The sequence below is a fragment of the Sorex fumeus genome, unplaced genomic scaffold (genome assembly GCF_029834395.1).
Source record: "Sorex fumeus unplaced genomic scaffold, SorFum_2.1 ptg000009l, whole genome shotgun sequence".
Lineage (NCBI taxonomy): Eukaryota > Metazoa > Chordata > Mammalia > Eulipotyphla > Soricidae > Sorex > Sorex fumeus.
Window position 1 is genome coordinate 16,326,735 of NW_026606066.1, and position 20,018 is coordinate 16,346,752.

At 34.5% G+C, this 20,018-nt stretch overlaps 1 protein-coding gene across 2 annotated transcripts in view; it reads right to left on the reverse strand.

The window, feature by feature from the left end:
- The window catches only part of FIGN (fidgetin, microtubule severing factor), a 138,874-nt gene extending 118,993 nt beyond the window's left edge, over positions 1–19,881 (reverse strand). The window contains exons 1-2 of one of the 2 annotated variants that reach the window (XM_056110323.1): positions 19,735–19,881; positions 18,764–18,933 (exon numbers count right to left, since the gene is read on the reverse strand). In XM_056110323.1, coding sequence (XP_055966298.1) covers positions 18,764–18,788 — 25 coding nt within the window. In that variant the 5' untranslated portion in view covers positions 18,789–18,933; positions 19,735–19,881. The remainder of the gene's footprint in view (positions 1–18,763; positions 18,934–19,734) is intronic. The other variant, XM_056110324.1, reaches the window with a different exon arrangement.
- Positions 19,882–20,018: the final 137 nt, after the last annotated feature.

The window sequence follows — 20,018 nt, forward strand, 5'->3', positions numbered from 1 at the left end:
AGATTCAGGCACTGGACGACGTGCTGCTGACTCAGGAATGGTCTGTCACAGCCACCCTGTTTTAGTTTAGCCTCTCAGAGTGGGAGAGGTTTTAAGAGCAGCAATGGTGACAGGTACATGCAAAAGTTAGTGGAGAATGCAAGAGAGGGGGAATGAAAGAGCAAATGAAACAACTCCTGCCCCAGACAAATGCGTACAAAAAAACAAACCTTTCTCAGTATTGCAAGTTGATATTTTCTAACAGATAAAAGACAACACTGTTGGATATACATATTCTAGAATACCCATGGAATTGCTGAATGAACTTTAAAAGTGGATGTGTATTTGAAAAACTCATAAGACTAGGCTCAATATATAATCCATATGCACAATACTAAAAAACCCTCTCAACTCAAAAAAAAAGTATACACATACACCCATATATGTATTTGCATGTGGGTGGTATTCTGCATAAATGACTGTCAACTTAAAATGCCATTCTCTAATTTATATGCAAATTCTATCTCTGGTAAAATAAAAACATATTTTAAGCAGCTTATAGTGCCAACACATTATTCCCATGAATGATTCCTAGTAAACTATTTATGCCAACTGTGGGGTTTTTTTATGATTTATTGGATGGTGAAGGAAACCACTTAAACTATAGTTGTCTGTATGAATCAGTAATTTTCATGTTTCTAATTAAAATGTAAACAGCGTAATGAAGACATCAAGTTTTTAGGCAAATGTCTCTTTCAGTGCCACTTGGGGTATGGTAATTACTGGAGCAGATCTATGGATGCTCCTGAATCCTCTACAAATCCAGATTAAAAGCATTACTGCTAAACCTGCCTTTTTACACAAGGGAATTGTGTACTCTAACCCATTCCCAGGTTGCTTATGGATGCACGTTGGCACTTCCTTTAAAATCTGGTCATTGGGAAAAAAATCAAAATGGAAAATAACAAATGAAGTAATTTATATTTTAAATGTTGATGATAAAACATTTACTGGCACTTAAAATGCTGGAAGTAGATCTTAAATTTGGTTCTCTGCCATTAGATTCTTGAAAAAGATGGGGGAGGGGGAGGCAGGAGGAGGAAAAGCAAAAAAAATCCCAGCAACCAAGAGTGTCTACCTTTAATTTCTAGAGCCCAGAGGTGGGTGGAGGAATGAGATAACTACAAATGCAAAGACAATGTTAACAAAATTTAAGATGTCTAAATGAACAGCATAAATACAATACACAAATTAGAAAACTGTAAAAAGTAATAAAATGTAACCCATAGATTTAACGCTGTGTCTTTTTTCCCTACTCAAGAGTATAAAAGCACTTTTGATATGAGCTATAATCTGTTTTCATTTTTACTTCAGCATCTGTTTTTCTCTGGAATTTGTCAAAATTTATCCTAAAGCAAATGACCTCTTACATGTGCTAAAGAAATATATCACCTCTTCTGCCTACAACTGTTAATTGAACTTCTCTCTGAAGTCTATTTTTCCAAGTTAACCAGCGTACTTGCTTTACATATTTACTACCAAGCACTTGAACCATTCTTTTTTTTTCTTTTTAAATTAAAATTCTGCACCACCCATTCTTCCTCATACCCCTTGGAACTATTAGAGCCACACTTGCAGTTGAGTAGTTACAGCTGAAATCTTCAGTAATATGAAAAGTCTAAAATATTTGATAAGAAAGAGAAAGAAAGAAAGAAAGAAAGAAAGAAAGAAAGAAAGAAAGAAAGGAAAAGAAAAGAAAAGAAAGAAAGAATTCTCCTTCCCCTATGCTCACCCCCGGCCTCTGAACTCCAAATCCACACATTGACTACTGTGCCCAATTTTCATATTGTTTTAACATAAATGCTAGACAAGCATGTTGCTAAGGTTGGATATGGAATTGAGAATGGATGAGAAATAGCGGGGGGGGGGGGGGGGCAGGAAATGACATGAGGTGAAGAAAGAGAACAATTTTTACAATGTTATATTTTATTTTTGCAATGTTATGTTTTATTACTAAAGTAATACAGAGAAAAAAATGTGTCTCCAGCATCCTGAGGTCAGAGGGAGTGATTAATATGAAAGATTCTCTTACCATTTTTCTATCTGAAAACATGTAAAATCCCCCACCCGACCCCTGATTTGAACATAGGGCTAAACTATTCACTATTTGGGGGAGATGGGAGGGGGTGGTCAGTGAAAGACAGAGGATTTGAAAAAGGCCCATTTTGGAAATGTTTAAAAATTTAACACCTCGGGGGTTTTCTAAGGGACAGAAAGCTGATTAAACAAGGCCAAGTGTTTTGTCGGCTTAAGGGTGATATCATAGTTGTGTTCCATATCAGAAGTGTTGCGAGTACAGGCATCATTTCTATTCGCTTTGTGGCAGCAAGGTAAACACGGGATTGCACTGTGGATTAAAACAATAAGAAATCCCTTCCCTCTCAGGCTTTCAAGGCCATGTTAATCGGGTGTAATTTTTAATGAACACTAGCTGCTTGGTACTCATTCAAGACATTTCATTAGAAGGTTATTCATTTTAAAAATCAACATTTCAACCATATCAAGCTGTAACCTTTCTTGAAATGTAAATGAATGGTTTAAATGAGAAGATTAATAAAGAAGGGATGTTCCAATTCCAAGCATGGCATGCTATGTATTTTTAAATTTGTCTATGCCAGATGCTGTCAGTCAGAACAAAAAACTGTCCAAGCAGACAATCTGTGCGTCTGAATGTTGATCATGTTGGAAAGTACAGGGGGGGAGGGGGGAGTGTGTCAAGGATTCATGGTCCTTCATCTTTGCAGTAGAGCAAACACGTCTCTCAGTATAGCGACAGACAGCTGCTTCCACTTTCTAATGTGCCCTAACTTAGATCACTGAAAGAATTGTCAGCACTCAGAGAAACACACAAAGATAACACAGCCAGCTGCCATGGAGGGGAAAAACAGCACAGCTCAGAAGAAATGGGATTTGTTCCATTTGCATGATGCTGCCTCCCCTGGGCCCCTTTCTTTCAAATCCAAAGCACAAAAGACAACACTTAACATATTTGCTTAAAGATGACAACCTCATGTTGATTTCATTTGGATGTAACAGTGTCAGGATTACAGATATAAGAATATATTATATCTGTAACAGAGACTGACAAATGTACCCATCAGTGGAACTGTCTGATTCATCTGCTTATACAGCCATTTTACCATCCCAAGGGTGCCATCTAAGTAGTAACTTTAGAAGACTGAAGGTCTAATTTTATTACACCACATTTCAACCTACTAAACAATATTATTTCTAAAATATATCATTTTTATTGGAAGTCTCCCTGATGAAAAATCCAGTAGACACCAGAGAATTTATGAACTGTATGGGTCTTTTGAACTCAATATACTGCCCATTTTAAACAACTTTTCTTACTGTATAGCAAAATCCTAGTATCAAAAAGTGAAAGTTAAGGAGAAAAATGTATTCTTTGACTGTCTGTTGATATATTAATTTTGTAGATAGAGTGTATTATCTGGACAGCTGTAACAAGCCTCACCTGGTCCATTAGAAAGGACTTCTATGTAACCACTTACTTCTTTCTAGCATATTATATGTCTCCTCTCAATACAGCACCCATACTTCAATAGCAACTATGTAAGTAATTATTGCCTGTCGATATCTTTTGGATATCTTCAGTCTGTTGAGATATTCTTCAGAGAGAAGACAAGGCATGAGAATGATTTAAAGCCAAAAATTAAACAACCATTAGTCCTAATAGATACAGTTTGTAAAGCCATAATTAGTATCTGGTCTATAAATTTTTACAAATCTCTAGTCTTATGGCATTAGCAATTTTGACATTTATAAAAGCAAATATAAAAATAGTTTTATTGAGTTATTTAAATCTACTTTATTATGATTTACTTGATTTGAAATATGGAGTTGGACTGGAAAAAAGGAGAAGCTAGGGAACATACACCTATTCTCTTCACATATGCAGCATGCACACATGCGTGTGCGTGCACACCACACACACACACACACACACAAAACACATTAATGCCCAGGCACATTCAACACTGGAAGTCCAAACATCTGACTTGCCATAATAAAATAAAAAGCTGGCTTCCTACATTTCTACTTTGTCCAAAGGAATGCTCTACTGCATGTTGCTATTTACTGGCAACAGTATAATTCTCTCACTTGGTCTTGTTTTATAAAATAGAGTTAACTGCTATATGTGAAATTTCTGCACAGCAGATGGTTACCAATCATTATTTTCCATTTGTTTAGTTTCTAGCAAGAATAAGAAAAACTGTGGAGTAGCGATGCAAAGAAAACTAGCAGCCTGAATAATAACTAACCAGTGCCAGAAGATGCATTTAAAAGAAATTACTTTTATCACACAGCACATCAAGGCTAAATATAAGTTTGAAGGATGTGGGGATGTTATTTGCCCCCTATTCATCCATAAAGAAAAATTACATTTGAATAATTTATTTCTTAGTGTAAAACCCTTTAAGGTTTAGCCTCTATATATTTTTAAGTGATCAAAGTTTCTAGAAGCAACTTATTATAACCATTAATGTTTGTCATCACCCAAGCTGAAATCACTTTCTTTACCTCTAAGTGGTCCAGTTGTTCAACAGAAAATGGGAAATAGGAGCCATTTGTGGACAAGTGCACATGCACAGAAAATTAAGCTGTAAATATCTGGACTGGGTTATTACTGGAATCTGGAAACATCTGGGGCTACAGAACAAGGCAAGCCCCATTTCCACAATGTCCAGGTAATTGCTTTAATGATTTATACCTTACTGTTTCTATTAAAAATGTCTTTAAAGAGAAACATTTGTAGGCTCTGTTCTGCAATAAAAACTGGTATCTGGTTTCACTTGTACAAAATCTTGTGAAAGATGTTACATTTCTTCAAGGACATATGCATGAGTAAAAGAAACCCTGGACAAAGACTGTTGAAAGAAGGCGTGGTTACTCTCTCAAAGAGAATAAGCACATCCAGAAAGCAAATTTTTAGCAGTTTGAGATGAAGTTTTATTCTAATCAAAAGAATTCATGAACAAAATTACCTTTAAGCACATATGCAAAATATTCTGGTTATTGTTAGAGAAATGAATCTTTAATATTTATCTTTTAATTTTACTTTAATTTCTTACAAATCTTGTTTACTAATTTTTTAAGAGTGCCAAACCTCCTCCTAGAGGACAAATAAGTACTACTTCCCAGATAGACTTCAGCCACCTACAGTAAGAATCAGAGACTAAATTGGCTCACTTCCATGCTATCTATAATAGCTACCAAGTTACTCATTCATTCAAAAGGAAAGAGTTAACAATGACCTGTTTCCTGGGTTGCTCTACTAACTCCTTGGTCTCTGATTCTGTCAGTCTCTCTCTCTAGCTTTCTTTGCTAACTCCCTCTCTTTCTTTCTCCCTCCCTCCCCCTTTCTTTGTCTCTGTCTCTCTGTCTCTGTCTCTCTCTCTCTCTCTCACACACACACATACATATATATCTATTTTCACTTTAAATAAGACTTCAGTTTTCAACATAGTGGACAAATAGAGTTTGTTTGTTCTATTTGTCAATATTGTTCTAAATATTGTTCATAGATTACTATGTCTAGACTTAAGTGACAGCTGTCAACTGTGATTATGAGGCAGGAAAAGAATAAGAAAAAAAATTACAAACTACTACTTTTAACCATGGCTCATATTTTGTGGACATTAATTTTAAATTACTGTGCTCAGTGGAGAATCACCCAATTTTCCTTAATGAGATGACCAAAGGAAATGCCTGAAATTTTACTAATATGAATATGAGTAGTTTTATTAATTTAAAACTCTGTGAAACCTCCTCACTATTAAGATAGGTTGAATTTCCCATTCCTATCTTTAAAAATTTTCTTGATTTAGTTTGGTTTTTGGCACCCATGAGACTAAAATCCTACTCATTCCATGTTACTTTTAATTTCATAGATATTTAACTTCAGCAGTTTAAATTTATTTGAAGTTTACTGAATGGTTTCCAGAAAGCCAGCAAAGTCCATTTAACAAAAGAACTAAGATTGTAAGAGTCAAACTTCAAAAATTATTCTTCTGCTTTTCACATATTGTCTTACAGTCCTTAATATTCAACATGTAAAGTAAGGTTCTTCTTTACTTCTGAAGTTTGCTGCTGAAGATGGAGTACTTACGTGGAATTACCTAACAGACATACCTCCACTGTAGCTCACCTAATGGCATTTATTTTCAACACACCATGTTCTGCAGTCAGCACAGCAGATATTTTCTTTTATAAAGAATATATGAGATCAATCTAGATTTCCAAATGAAATAGTAGGTTAGTATCTAGAACTTTTAGATTTTAAGAGTCCAAATTGGGAAGAAAATAAAACAGTGAGTTTTCTTTCAGTAAAGATTATAGGTTTCCCTAGTCAAATTGAGTTTTTAAAGAATGACAATAGAGCCTTTGTTTTTCTGAGTTCTTTCATGAAGAAATGTGAACAAGTGTTTTTCTCTGGTACATTCATCTTTAGGTTCAAATACACCAATATCAATAGAAACTTTGTAAAATGCTGTTGACTGACTCATTACAATTTCAACATTTCCTCAAATTGAATTTCCCATAGCAAATTTATAGTACTTTTTGTTGTAACATTGGTGACAGGTTTGAGAAAGAAACTGACCCTTCTACAAACACACAAAACTAAGGGGTAAGGCAACCGAACATTGAGAAGACGAGGTCATTGGTTGTAACCCCAGCTAGATTATTTAATGCCCAGTATTTAGTACATAAAAATTAATAGCATCACATGCTAAGCATAGTACAAAAATATGTCAATTAAATGAGCAAGCAAAAACACAGCTACTGGGTTGATCAACCAGTTTACATCCCATATCTTATTACCCTCAGTACCATAAGTTCTGAGGAAATCTGTTTTAAATATAACCAGGCCACATATTTGCACACAGCCTATTTATTGGAGAAAGGGCAAAATAGAAAGAAATGTCTTAGGAGGTACTATTTCCCAGGCTCAACCAAAGGCTGAATAACCAACTGTCAATCAACCCTATGTTGGAAAGAAGTTGATTTAGAAGTCTACAATCTTATGATTCTGTACCCCTCATTTTTTCTTGACTGCAAATACACCAGGAAAAAATTAAGTTTGTGAAGCCTGGTGATTTAAATATTTGTTATTGTCTACATTCAAAGTTTTTAATTTCATACTGTAGTTTTTTCTAAATTGGCTTACATTCTCTTCTTTCTATATATATAAAAATAAAATAAACAATTATGTGCTTCATTTTACATAAATAATTGTAAAATATTTGTCAGGGTTATAAAAGTCTCCCTTGCTAATTAAGTTACAAAAATATATAAATTTCACTTTTAAATGAAATATATGATTTTAATAGATCTGCAAAGAGATTTTTTTTTATTTTTAGTTAGGTAACATCAAGTAGATACTATGTGGCTGGAGCACAGGTAGGTCAACTGTCTTACACTCAGGTGACCCAGGTTCAATCCCCTGCACCCCACATAGTCTCTTGAGCATCGACTGGTGTGATCAAAGAGCTGAGAGTCAGAAGTAAATCTCAAGCACTGCTGAGTGTGCTCCCATGCTCACCCACCCCACAAAAAAAAAGGATCTTGAATAAGGAAGTCAAGGAAATATTTGTGATGCAATATTTAAACTACATATCTATATCCTAGGGGGATTTCTACAAGTAACAAACAACATTCCAGGGAATTAAAAGAGTTGAACAAAGACTATTGAAAAGGAAGATGGAACTCCTTCCAGTTTCATAAAGATCCAATTTTTATGCTAGACTCCAATTGTTATTTTTTAAAAAGGAACTGAGTTCCCTAACTCCACTATCACTTAATCTACTTATCAGCTCAGCCATATATTTTACAAGGAAAGAGCACTGGATAACTAACACTCATCAACTCTCATAATACTAAAATTGCTGACACATTTGCTTGCAACCAATTAGTAACTCTGTTTAATGAATGGTTACCTTCCCTTCTGAATGACTCAAGGAAATGATAAATGATATCCACCCTTCCCTCATTGTTTTCCAGACAACTTGTAGAATTTCTTAAAAAGAAACAAAAAAATTTTTTCATCAGCCATTATTACTAGCAAGTTTCCAGTTTATTCAAATTTACTTGTCCATGACCAAGTAGTAGTTACACAAAATTTAAAAAATCAGAATAGTGTTAGATAAACTCTTTTTTTTTAATTATTAAAAAGAATGTAAGCAAAAGCTCAAAGAAGTTGAGTAACTTACCCAAGGTCACAGATATGGAAGACTATGGACTTCTATTGCCACTTTTCTTCACCACAACCACTTTTCTACAAATAGTGTGACAGCTATGCTCTTACGATTCTTCAAACTGTTGAACTTTAGCCAGAGAACGAACTCTCTGTAATACATAGTATCACCATACTCTTTGATTCTATATAGGTATCTCTATGCTTATAAATCTAGGAAGAATTATTTTTTAGTGATGTTTAAGATCTCATAAAAAGTCTTTGGCACAGAGAAGTGATTTTCAGTCCTAACTTTACATAAGCATTGTTGTAGGCATTTGAAAGAAGATAGCCCCCTCCCCTACTCTAACTTCCACTTAACTAGACTGAGATAGGACTTTAATTTAAGTCATTAAATTGCCAATATCCTTTTTAGCAACCACCATAGGCAATAGGCCTTATTCTTAGCCTTTCTCACCAATTTCCCCGAGTTATCTGCCCGTGAAGCTATTTCCCCATTCCTAAAGTTGTTTTTCCTATAAGTGCTTTCTGGGCATGTCCAAAAATGCTATTGTTTTCCTCTCACTTCTTAGCCCAAAATCCTCTACTTTCAAACTCCCACCTCATGATCTAAATATCATATTCCAGTGACTTAAGAGAACTTTGATTTTCCAGATAATCAAGTAACAACCCGCCCTACAAATATGAAGCAAACTAACAAAACCTTCAACCCCTCAAACAGTAGGCAGGTAAAGTAGGACTGGAGTCCAGCTGCAGATGGGTGAACAAGAGAGCAAAATTCCAGATCAGGAGCCCGAGAGATTGTACAGGGGTTAAGAGCCTACCCCAGTTCTAATTCCAGCACTGCAGGGCCCCCAGAGGCTCTAAAATTCAAAAAAAAAAAAAAAAAAAAAAAACAAGCAAGCAGAAGTCCCAGTCAGTTTGCGGATTGTAAAATAGATATATAATCTTTTTCCCTGGTCCCAAACATAAGGCTACCTTCACTTAGTTATCAGAAATTATAGATAAAAGTAAAAATGTATTTAGGTATGTAAGTAGTAGGTATGCATTTACACGGCAATTTTACAATACCTCTTGTGCCATTTTAGTACAACAGGGTAGATTTCAAGAGACTAAAATTATAGAGTTAAATCAGTGGATCTCCAGAACTGAGTTAGGGAACGGGCTGTGAGAAACAGAGGGGCCTTCAGGACCTTGGGGGTGGGCATAGGGTAGACAGGAATACTCTGGTTATGGGTGTGGAATTGGTACTGGAACTATGTACACAGGGAACCACCAGTTGCAGTATTATAATTCACAGTACTTCAATCAATAAAAATTAACTAATAATAAATAAATTAACTGTGGTTCTTGGCCCATTAGTATAAATATATCTATTTTTTTCACATGCTGTACTGTTATCATTGGATATTTTGAAAAATAAAGTGCAAGATAGTTTCCCTGTAGGGATTTTTTAATTTTAAGTTAAAATAAAAAAAAGAAACAAAAAATTTTTAAAAACAAAAGCATGAATGCATTGCATGCATTCACTAAAGGCTTATTAAAAGAACAAAGCCTAAAAGAGCACTTTAAATATTAGTTTTTTCTCTAAAGAGTTATTAATAGAGGCTTTACATCATGTTTAAAAATCTGTTTTTCCTTTACAAGAATTTTTTTTATCTTTCTAGAAATGCTTGCTCAATCAAATATCTATTTCTGACTAAGATTATTTAGTGATACTATCTTCCCATCCACAGGTGAATTGATATTGATGATTAGTTGATTGGCATTCTAAAAAATAAGAAAGAACATATTTTTCCCATTAGAGAACACATATTTTTAGTACATTTTACATCTTTCCATAAAAAGAATAAGCACTGTTCATACAGGCATATAAAATTCCAAAGCCAGTAAAAATTTTCCTTCTGGTTTGTCAGACAAGAATTCAGGTCATATGGATGGGGTCTCAAAGTTACTTTTGGGTCATATCAGTATTTCCCTTCTAAAATATGGCTTAGTCTTGTGAATAATGCAAAGGAAAACTTCTCTTTAAAGGAGAACTATGCACCAAGACGATTGGTGCAGAATTCCATGGAAGGGGCAAGGGGATAAGACCCATAGCTTTTGTAAAATGGGCTAAAATTAACTCCAGATTTTTGACTCATGAACGAAAAGTCAGTTTTAATATAAGATGTGTTTTAAGAAGTAAAAATGGCTATTATTCTTAACAAGTTACATATTGAGCATTATTCTTTAAAAATGACTCATAAATATCTTTTTAAGCACTTAAAGTCACGAATATGTTTCACTCCTTTACCTCTACTTGAATGTAATTTTTCATTTTCTAGGAAAGGATACATTTCCTAACTAACCCCGTTAACCTAATTACTCATAAAGAAATACCAAAAGCATCTCTGACATAGATACTTTCACAAAGAAATGTATCTGTGCACATGCACAAGAGCATATTTCATTTAGATAATCAAAACTGTAATTTTTATTTAAAAGATTCCTTTAGATCTATGCAAATCCTAGCAGTAAAATTTATCAAAAGCACTTAAAGTTTGCAAACAGTATGATGGCCTTATCTTCATTCTTATTTCTTCATCCACATACTTAAATCCTAAAGTATTAACTATTAAGCTTAAAAGAATAATAGTACTCTGTTTATTTAATGGTATTTGTTTGATCTTAAATAGGGATTGAAATGAAAATGCTTTCAATCCTAAGGGAACCTTTCATCCTACTCAGAATAATTATCTTGCAAGATTAAAATCAGTGAAACATACCTAATTAAGATTTATAATTTAGCATCATTCAGGTATATGATCTAACAGAAAGAGTCTACAATCTTAGCTTCAATTTAAAATAAAGGGAGAAGAAGAGAATAGGAGAGAATAATATAGCTATTTGGTGCATAACAAAGCATATATTGCCATATAATCACCTAGATTCCTGGCTTAATCCTTTTTAAAGTCAAACATTAAATATGAAAATACAACATACAAAGGATAAGGATAAGGTAGGGAAAGAAGAGGCCCAATTTAAATTATATCAGAATTTGTAGATAGGTCATACAATATAGACACATTTGAAATATGCATTGTGGCTAACTACTAAGATATTTCAAGTTTAATGCAAAAGATTCCTAACCTGTGGGGTGAATTTATAATTAAATAGGACACTGTTGTAATAGTTATTTCCAAGCTTCCTTTCATTAAAGTACATATCAATTGAGAGAGGACTGTCTTGTTATTACACAGGGCAAAGATTTTCCTTCTTAGAAGGTCTCGCATATAGTACTTCTCTCCACGAAGTCTAACAAGGCATTCAAAATAAGTCCCATTTTTCTCTTCCTCAGAAATATCTTTAAAGCCCCCACCCTCACCCCACTCTCGGATTATATGAAAGAATAGTTACTTTTTCGAGGTCTTTGATATTTCCTTTCCTGGCAGAGTCATCTGATGTGAGAAATATCTTTTGAAAATAAATGGTGCAACTTCAAGTGCACTCAGATCCATTACTTGCTGGACATTCCATCATATCTCAGTTTTGATTTGAAAAAGCCGCTTGACTTCAATTTTTAGTTTTAGGTATCTCAATATGAAGTTTGATCTCATTGAGAAGTAGCTTGAGAAGCAACACTGTAAACGTTTTGTCCACCTATCAACAGAATATGCTCAAATCCAAGCGAAAGGTGTCATACATTGTCACTACATTATTTAAAGGAAGGAGGCTCTTCCAATTCAAGTTCAGTAAACAAGTTCTGAACTTGAATATTACATACTGCAAAGTTAAAGTCACTGCATAAAAGAGTTACTATTCCTCTTCACACAGCTGTCACCACCTGTTTATAAATCCATAATGTCCCCTTTCTATGTCAAAATAGCAATATTGTATAGTTAAAACAAAGTGATTATTTTGTTTGCTCCTGTTCCCTGGTTGTGCTTCATTTATTAATAGGAAGGATGGTCTATACTTTCAGTGAATTTAAAATTTATATGTAAAATACTTAATTTACTTCTGCCTAGAAACTTTTGGTGGGAGTGTTACTGCATGGCCACAGAAAAACTCCTAGGGTCCAATTACAACACACACAAAATGCTTTGTATCCATGTCTGGCAAATATACATGCAAGTATGCACCAAGACATAAACAGTTAAAAAAATAGACTCCCTTCTATAATATTTAAAACATTCAAGTAATATATGGGACATGGGCAACAAGCAATGGGCAACACACAACAAAGATAATTATTTCAATCACTAGGTGTGATATTGAAAGAAGCATAAGATATACCTGATACTCCATTTTCTCACAGTTGCTCTTATTCAACTGGTATTCGTCTATCTTTAGGCAGAAGCACATGGAATAAATGTCAAATAGTCAGTCTTCAAGTGGGAAAGCCAACAATCTCCACAAATGACTTCCACAATAAATCTATGTAAGTGGTGAAGGCAGGATTGACTTCCTTGCCCTAAGACCTGGATGGTCTATATTTCCCCCAACGCCACCACTACCGTAAAGACCATGATTTAACTATCTATAGTAGCTGTTATGCATTTTTAATCACTTTTGGACAAAGTGTTCCACATTGTAACTTTGTACTGTCACAGAAAATATGCAGGTGGTCCTAGGTGAAAGTGACAATGTGTGCTAATGACAATAAGTTCAAAGAAGAGCAAAAAGTTTAGTCACAGTTAGAAAATGATGGCTTCACCAGGCACAACTTTAATTTTTTTCATTTTGAATGTTACTGCTTCCATTAATAATAATACTTCCTTGGAAATCAAAGCATGAATGGAGAGCTCATTCATTCTCAGATGACTTTACTGTCATATGTCTATGTCATTTAATCAATGGTGAATTGCTTAAGAAGTATTCAATTGACATAGCAAGTATTAGTTGAGTTGGAATTTTTTTAAGCTAAGGAGAAGTAAAAAAGGGTTTTCATTCTTTTGCCAGTAATATTAATGAATATATCCATAAGTGATATAGAATAAATATATAAATTACAAGCTGAAACCAAAACACATAGAAAAGCAAACGAGTGAAGCTGTATTCAACATTAAGATATTGTAAAGAAAACACATTAGAGATATTTTACTTCAGGTATTCTTCAGATATGCTGTAGGAAAGTCCTTTTCTAAGTTTCATGTCACTAAACTTTTCAAGTTGCTCACCATATTAAATTGAGGATAAAATCTTAACCAAAAGAATCAAAATTTCTAATAGTATTAAAAAAAAAAACTTTCTAAAAAAAAAAAGTTTTTCCAACACAAAAGTGTAAATACTTGAACTGCTTTGCCAGGCCAAAAAAGAAAGTTTCACCTTGGGCTTTCATATAACAAATCATACATTCTTCTTGCAAGATGTATCAATTTCAAAAATGATTGGAAGCAGTGACACTATAAATGCTTTGTGAAAGTCATGGCAGCTCAAATAAAAGCAAAGATCCATTTATACATATATTTAACATAAATACATCTGAATTGATAGAAGCTCCTTTGAATTTACAGCTTCCAATATACCTCCAAACAGACTACTATATGCAATGCTAAGCAAAGTGTCAATATTCAAATAAGACAAGAAGCAGATTTGTTGCATAAAATATGTAAATATTATTAACAAAAAGCAGCATTTAATAGCACATGTCTAGATAGTTTCTGATCACCTATCTCTTCTGCCGCCTGGCCTCTGTCTCAGCTAAAACTTCTCAACAGGTACCGCACACATGTGCAGAGCGGAGGCCGAGCTCCTAAGCAGGCATCTGTGGCATTGCCCGAAGGAAACAACATACCCACCTGCTTTTGATTTGCGTCAAACTTAACAGCACAACTGATTTTACCCCTTATTTCTACTATCTGCATTTCTCGGGTGAAGCATCCCAAAGGTACAACTGTCATTTAAATATAGCATTAAAATATTGAGAGGATTAATATTCAGTGATGTTACAGTAGTTATGCTTGAAATTTCTACCAAAAGTCAAAAGTTTAAAGCTAATGAGAAAAATTCAAGTTTAGGAAAAAAGAAAGAAGACTTTGTTTTTTTCAGTAAAGCAATTGTTAAAACAGGCACTTGTCTGCAGTTTTTCAAAAAAAAAAACTTTCCTTTTTCCTTTTCAAAAGACTAAAACAAATGCTATAATTTGTGTGTTTGGATTTCAAACTGGAAAAAATTTCATACTTGCAACTGACCTAGTAGTACACACCAAATAATTTTTAAATTCAATTGATTTTACTAAAACATTAGCTCATCTATCTCCAAAGAAAAAGATAATTGAGTTAAGTTTTTATTTTAACTGAAGAGAAAACTGCATTGTTTTCTGTCATTTGTTTATTCTGGCTTCTCACTGACTTAAGGATAAAAAGCAGATATGTTGATTAATCAAGTTTTTATATCAGTAACATAGATCAGTATTTCACACATAGATATCAGCTAAACAATGTCTCCCAAAAATTTATAAATCAATGTAAGTTCTTAGTAATTAAATTCGTTGACTCTACAATAATAAATATGGTTCTTTATAAAAGTAGTATGTAAAATTTATACTTAAGAATATATTGATTAAAGGCAAAACAGCAAACATTTGTATCAAGCCAAGGTTCTAAAGAAAAACTAGAAAGAACAAAACATAAAAGGCTGCAATTGTTTCAAATACACCTAGCAATTCTGCTGATTTGGGGCCATTAAAACTGATTACTTAATTAGGCAATCATTCAAGGCATCCAAACACTCAGAGATAAATACAGGGAGTCATTAGCAAAGCCATCTTCACCTTGAGATGAAAATTATTAAAAAAAACGTTGCAGACACATATACTTTCAGGATCAGTTCCTATGCATAAACTAAGCAAAATTTAAGTTCCAAAAAGGTGACAACACAGAGTTCAGCACAAATGGTATTTATCTATAATCATACTGCACACTTATCTTTTCAGATGGCTAATATTTCAAAATACCTAAAAATGTCAAGCTAAAATACAGCATGTCGCTATAGGTTCTTGGAAGTACAACTGCCCACCCCACCCCCTGCCCTATCTTTGTACTATCTGAAAGTAATAGATAAAAATTCTGCTCTCTTGTACTTCTATCAGAATGCCACCTGCAAACAGGTTTTCAAAGTTTCTGCCTTATGTGAACAGAAAAAGAAAATTCTTTTTATTGAGAGATAATAATATTAGAACCCCAGTTGCAAGTTTTTAATACAACCGAGAGAAAAAAAAAAACTTCCAGTTTTTATTTATATTAGTGAAAATTTTAAGAATTTCACTGATTCACTAGTCAAGAAAAAAATCCCCTTTAACAATAAAAAAGATGGTTTTGAAATATGTCTGAAGAAGCCCTATAAATTGCCTTTTTAAGAGAAAAGAAAAGCAAGTCAACTCACACATACAGCTCCAAACAGAAGTCTTCCCTCTTCCAGGAAAACAACAATGAGACTTTATTACCCTGCTATGATTCTTTCATTTCAGACATGATTAATTAACAAGTATTACACTTCCCAAAACTCCCACCACACTCTTTGTGGTCTATCAGCCTGATTGTTGATGGACTCATATGAAACAGTGGTGAACAGCAGTAAAAGCTAAGTATCCAAAATCTCTGTTTCAAAGAAGGAACTCTCTCATATATTTTCTTCCCTAAATAAAGCAAGATGCTTTGAACTGCTACACACACACACACACACACACACACACACACACACACTCAGTGTTCTTAACACCACTGAAAATTTGAATAATAAACATAACATATTCTGTATTCACAAAATGTATGATAAGGTTTCTCTGTTACCTACCTAAATGTATAAGCAGAAATTCTGAGACTTGTAAGCTCCTGTATTTTATATGTGTAACCATCTACACGCACAATTAATAAACAGTAGACAATGTAAGCTTGTTTTGAGAAATGTTCTCTAAGAAAAAAAATTTTTCCACAAGCAAAAACTAATATGTTACAAATTTAGTGAAGATAGGAAACAGAAGTAAATGAGTAAAAGAGCAAGAAGGGAAGAGAGTAAAATGTGTGAATGAATGAAAACTCTGATTTTCTACAGATCGTTCTAAAACACTCAAGATAATTTTCCCTTTAAAACAATCTATTTTCAAAATGTCCCATGAAAACCAATAGCTAGTCTTAATTGAAATTCTAGAAATGAAATTTTAACGTCATCAATTTATAAAGGTTGGAGTAGTTTCCCCTTGAACCTTTCAACTGGTATGCACCCCCTTCACCCTCCCCAGAAAAAACTTCACACATAGTACAATACTAATAAATAGATGTTGCTGGTTTTAGGAACATTAATTTTAATCTATTCTGGTCAAAATAGCCTTGCTTTTTTTCTGTTATATTAAATTTAGGATCAAAACATCAAAGCAGTTTCTACCTCGGACCTAACTTTTAGAGGATCAATGTGACAAGGCAGTCCCTGATAGATGTTTCTCTTGATAAACGACTTGTTCAAAAGAGACATTGTAGCTTTCATTTCCTGACCACAACACACTTTTAATTTGCAACAGCAGAGCTGCTAGAATGTGAGCACTTGCCCACTTTCCAGCCTTTTAGGTTTGTAGCTCTGGTTCTTTTAGGCCCCATATCTGAGGCAAACAAAATATAAAAATAATCAGAGTAACAGAACCACTAAATAGCCACTGATGCCACTTGATACATATATACAAGCGTCTAATATATCTATGTTTCTCTCTACATAGAGAGAAACATATATATATACATATACATATACATATAAAATACACTTTTCTCCCCAGAATTTTAGCATATTTTAACAAGGCTCCTGGGTGCACACCCTTCACACATCATGCATCTAAACACAGGGAAATAAATTATGTGACTATTATTTAATAGTAAGTAGAAACTGGGGTGGGTGCAATTTACACACTTAAATCTGCTGTTAAATGTCATGAATTAAATGACTTACTATCCCACTGTGTTTTTTTAAACATATTATCGCAATGATTATTATTACTACTATCCAGAAATCACATTTAACTATCAATACGATGAACAGTCAAACCCTCCAATTTGTGCTCTCAGCACATTGTCCAAGCTCCGATTTAAAATTTATAAATGTAATATCCTCATCACAGGCAGCAGCCCAATCTGCTCTGAATATATATTACAGCTTTAACATCACAGAGGGAAATCGCCCATCTGGCAATCCCATTCGCTCCAACAGCTCCGGGGGAAAAAAAGCTGTGCTCTCTCCTCCTTAAAACATTTCTCAGGGCAAATTATGTGCATCTAAAATAAACAGTCTTCTTATTGATCGCTTCAAAGTCAACAAGTTCCAAATGCAAAATTCAATCAAATCCTGGGTATGGTATAATAGTGGTGTGTGTTTAGCTCAATAGTCACCAGAGTCCAACCAGAAGTATCTGTAGCGCAAAGGCTCCAGTAGTCAGTTCCTTTCCTTGTATTCACATTTGCGTTATGAGAGAGCAGTCAGGACGGCCACATTACAGACCCCTGGCAGCTTTGCCCCACTGCTATTTCTTTCTTTCATATTCTCCCTTTCTATCTCCATCTTTTAAGGAACGCATAGTGGTGAAGTAAATGTAGGCCCCCCCCTCCCCAAAACAAAACAAAACAGTTTAAAATGGACATGTTCTTTGGTTATGCAAAATAGTTTTAACATCTTTGTTGTTGTTCCCTCTTAGTGTTAATTGAATACCACAAAGTGTACACAGGGCATAGTCACAAGAGCTATTGAAAACCTCTCTCACTCCATTTATCTGACTTTTTTTTAAATAAAAAAATAAAAAGAAAGCAATTTAGAACAAAGTCAATTTCAGGGCCTGATTATTTAATTCTATCATAGGTTAAAAGTAAAAAGCGCTCACAGTTAGACAGACACGTGAATGGCAAAGAAAAAGATTAACTACCACAACTCCATTAAAAGCTTAAATAATCAAAATATATTTTCGTATTTTCATGTAAAAGATACACCTTCACTCACCCAAAAAAAAAAACCACACTCAGAAGAACTGATTACTCCATAAAGTGCAATCATCTAGCGAGCAGACAGTCAAACTGCATTAGTAGATTGAGGGAAAAAAATCATCCAGTTCTGTGTGTACATAAATATACATATATATGTACATATATATACTTTCATTAGTAAGCAGTCTTTCCCCACATCCCATCCTCTCCACTCTCCACCCCACCCCCTCCCCCAAAAGCCCCACACTGAGTTTAACTAATTTACATACCATTTGACTTCAGTGGTTATACAGTGCATTGCTAGTAACATGCAACTTTGAAATTACGGCTAAAACTAATAAAAGTGTACTCCAGGATTCTATTAATCAAAATCGAAATATACAAACAAGTAATAGCAAAAGCAAATAAGCATACTGATAGATTAATTGTACACTAAAAAAAGAAGAAAAAAGAAATTACATATCATGAACACTTTCCCAGGCAGAATCTTCAATGGTTTTATCATGCTACTTAATTTCTCTTTGCTACTTAGTTGCAAAGGAAGTAAATTCCAAAATTGACATACCATAAACACTGGTGCTACTGATCATTTCTTGCTGGCAGCACAAAAAGCTGAATTGGATTTCTCACAAGCAGGAATTCCAAAGGTTGCTTTTCATTAAAGCCACTTTTCCTCTCAGCTATCAAATGTCACTGCCTTGAAACGTGGGCCCTTTCGTCAGGTATTCATTTAACCTACATGCATATAATTAAGGGGGAAAGCAACATCAACAAAAAGGGGATCTCAGATCACAGGAGAAGAAAGAAAGGAAAAAAAGCACATGACCAAGAATACAAGTCCATGTCAATTTCACTCACTCCCATTGAAACTAACAAGAGCTCCGGGGACGACGGTAATAGGATCAGTGGATTGTATATACCATTAAATTATACATCTTTCTCTCCCGTTCCTTGCCAACAATACGCCCACCACGCTGTACCCCCTCCAAGACGATGTGCTTACATTTTTCTGCAACCGATCTTCTGACATTTTCACGTTATCCCAGCCACGAGACTGTAATTTAACCTCAACTTTCTGTGTGTGGAAGATTCTTATTTACACTTCTTATTTACTTAGAAGTTAGTTTCCGAAGAAAGTCTAGCCCCACCCTACGGCTCCGCTTTCTTATTTTTTTCTTTTTTCTTTTTGAAGTAAAAAAGATAGTAATAACTAAATCCAATCTAGCGGGAAACGAGCTTTTTGCAATCGCGAACTCTTAATCCGATACTATCGTTACAATGATTAGGCAGCAAAAATATGCATTATAATGTTTCAGGGATACTTTCTACCGAGAAATTGGACAGCAGGTTGGCGTATAGCATAGAAGCGAGTGGAAATTAAATTTAATGTTTGCGGCGCGACTCGAAGATCTCTTCTTTATTATTATTATTATCATTCTTACGGGTCTTGGACTTATTTCTATTCTCCCAAAATAAAACAAGCAAACACAAAAACAAATTTAAACAGATGGTAGGAAACTACGAAGCTCCTCTTACCTGGACGCGCCGAGCGAAAACCCGATAGGTTAGCGTAGCATCGATCCGCTGTGTTTGCTGATGAATGGAAGCTAGGGTTAAGTGAAGGTGCCTATGATTTGAAATCATTCCAAGTTTTTGAAGGGAAGACGGACTGCAGCCTCTGCCATGTTGGAATTTCAAACCCAAAACAGCTGCTTGGAAGGAGCCAGCATGCCAGAGGCTGGGCGCAGGCGCAGAGCGCCGCCGAGCCAAATTCAAATCACTTTCACACTAAGAGCCAAAGATCAGTTTTCAAAGGCGAG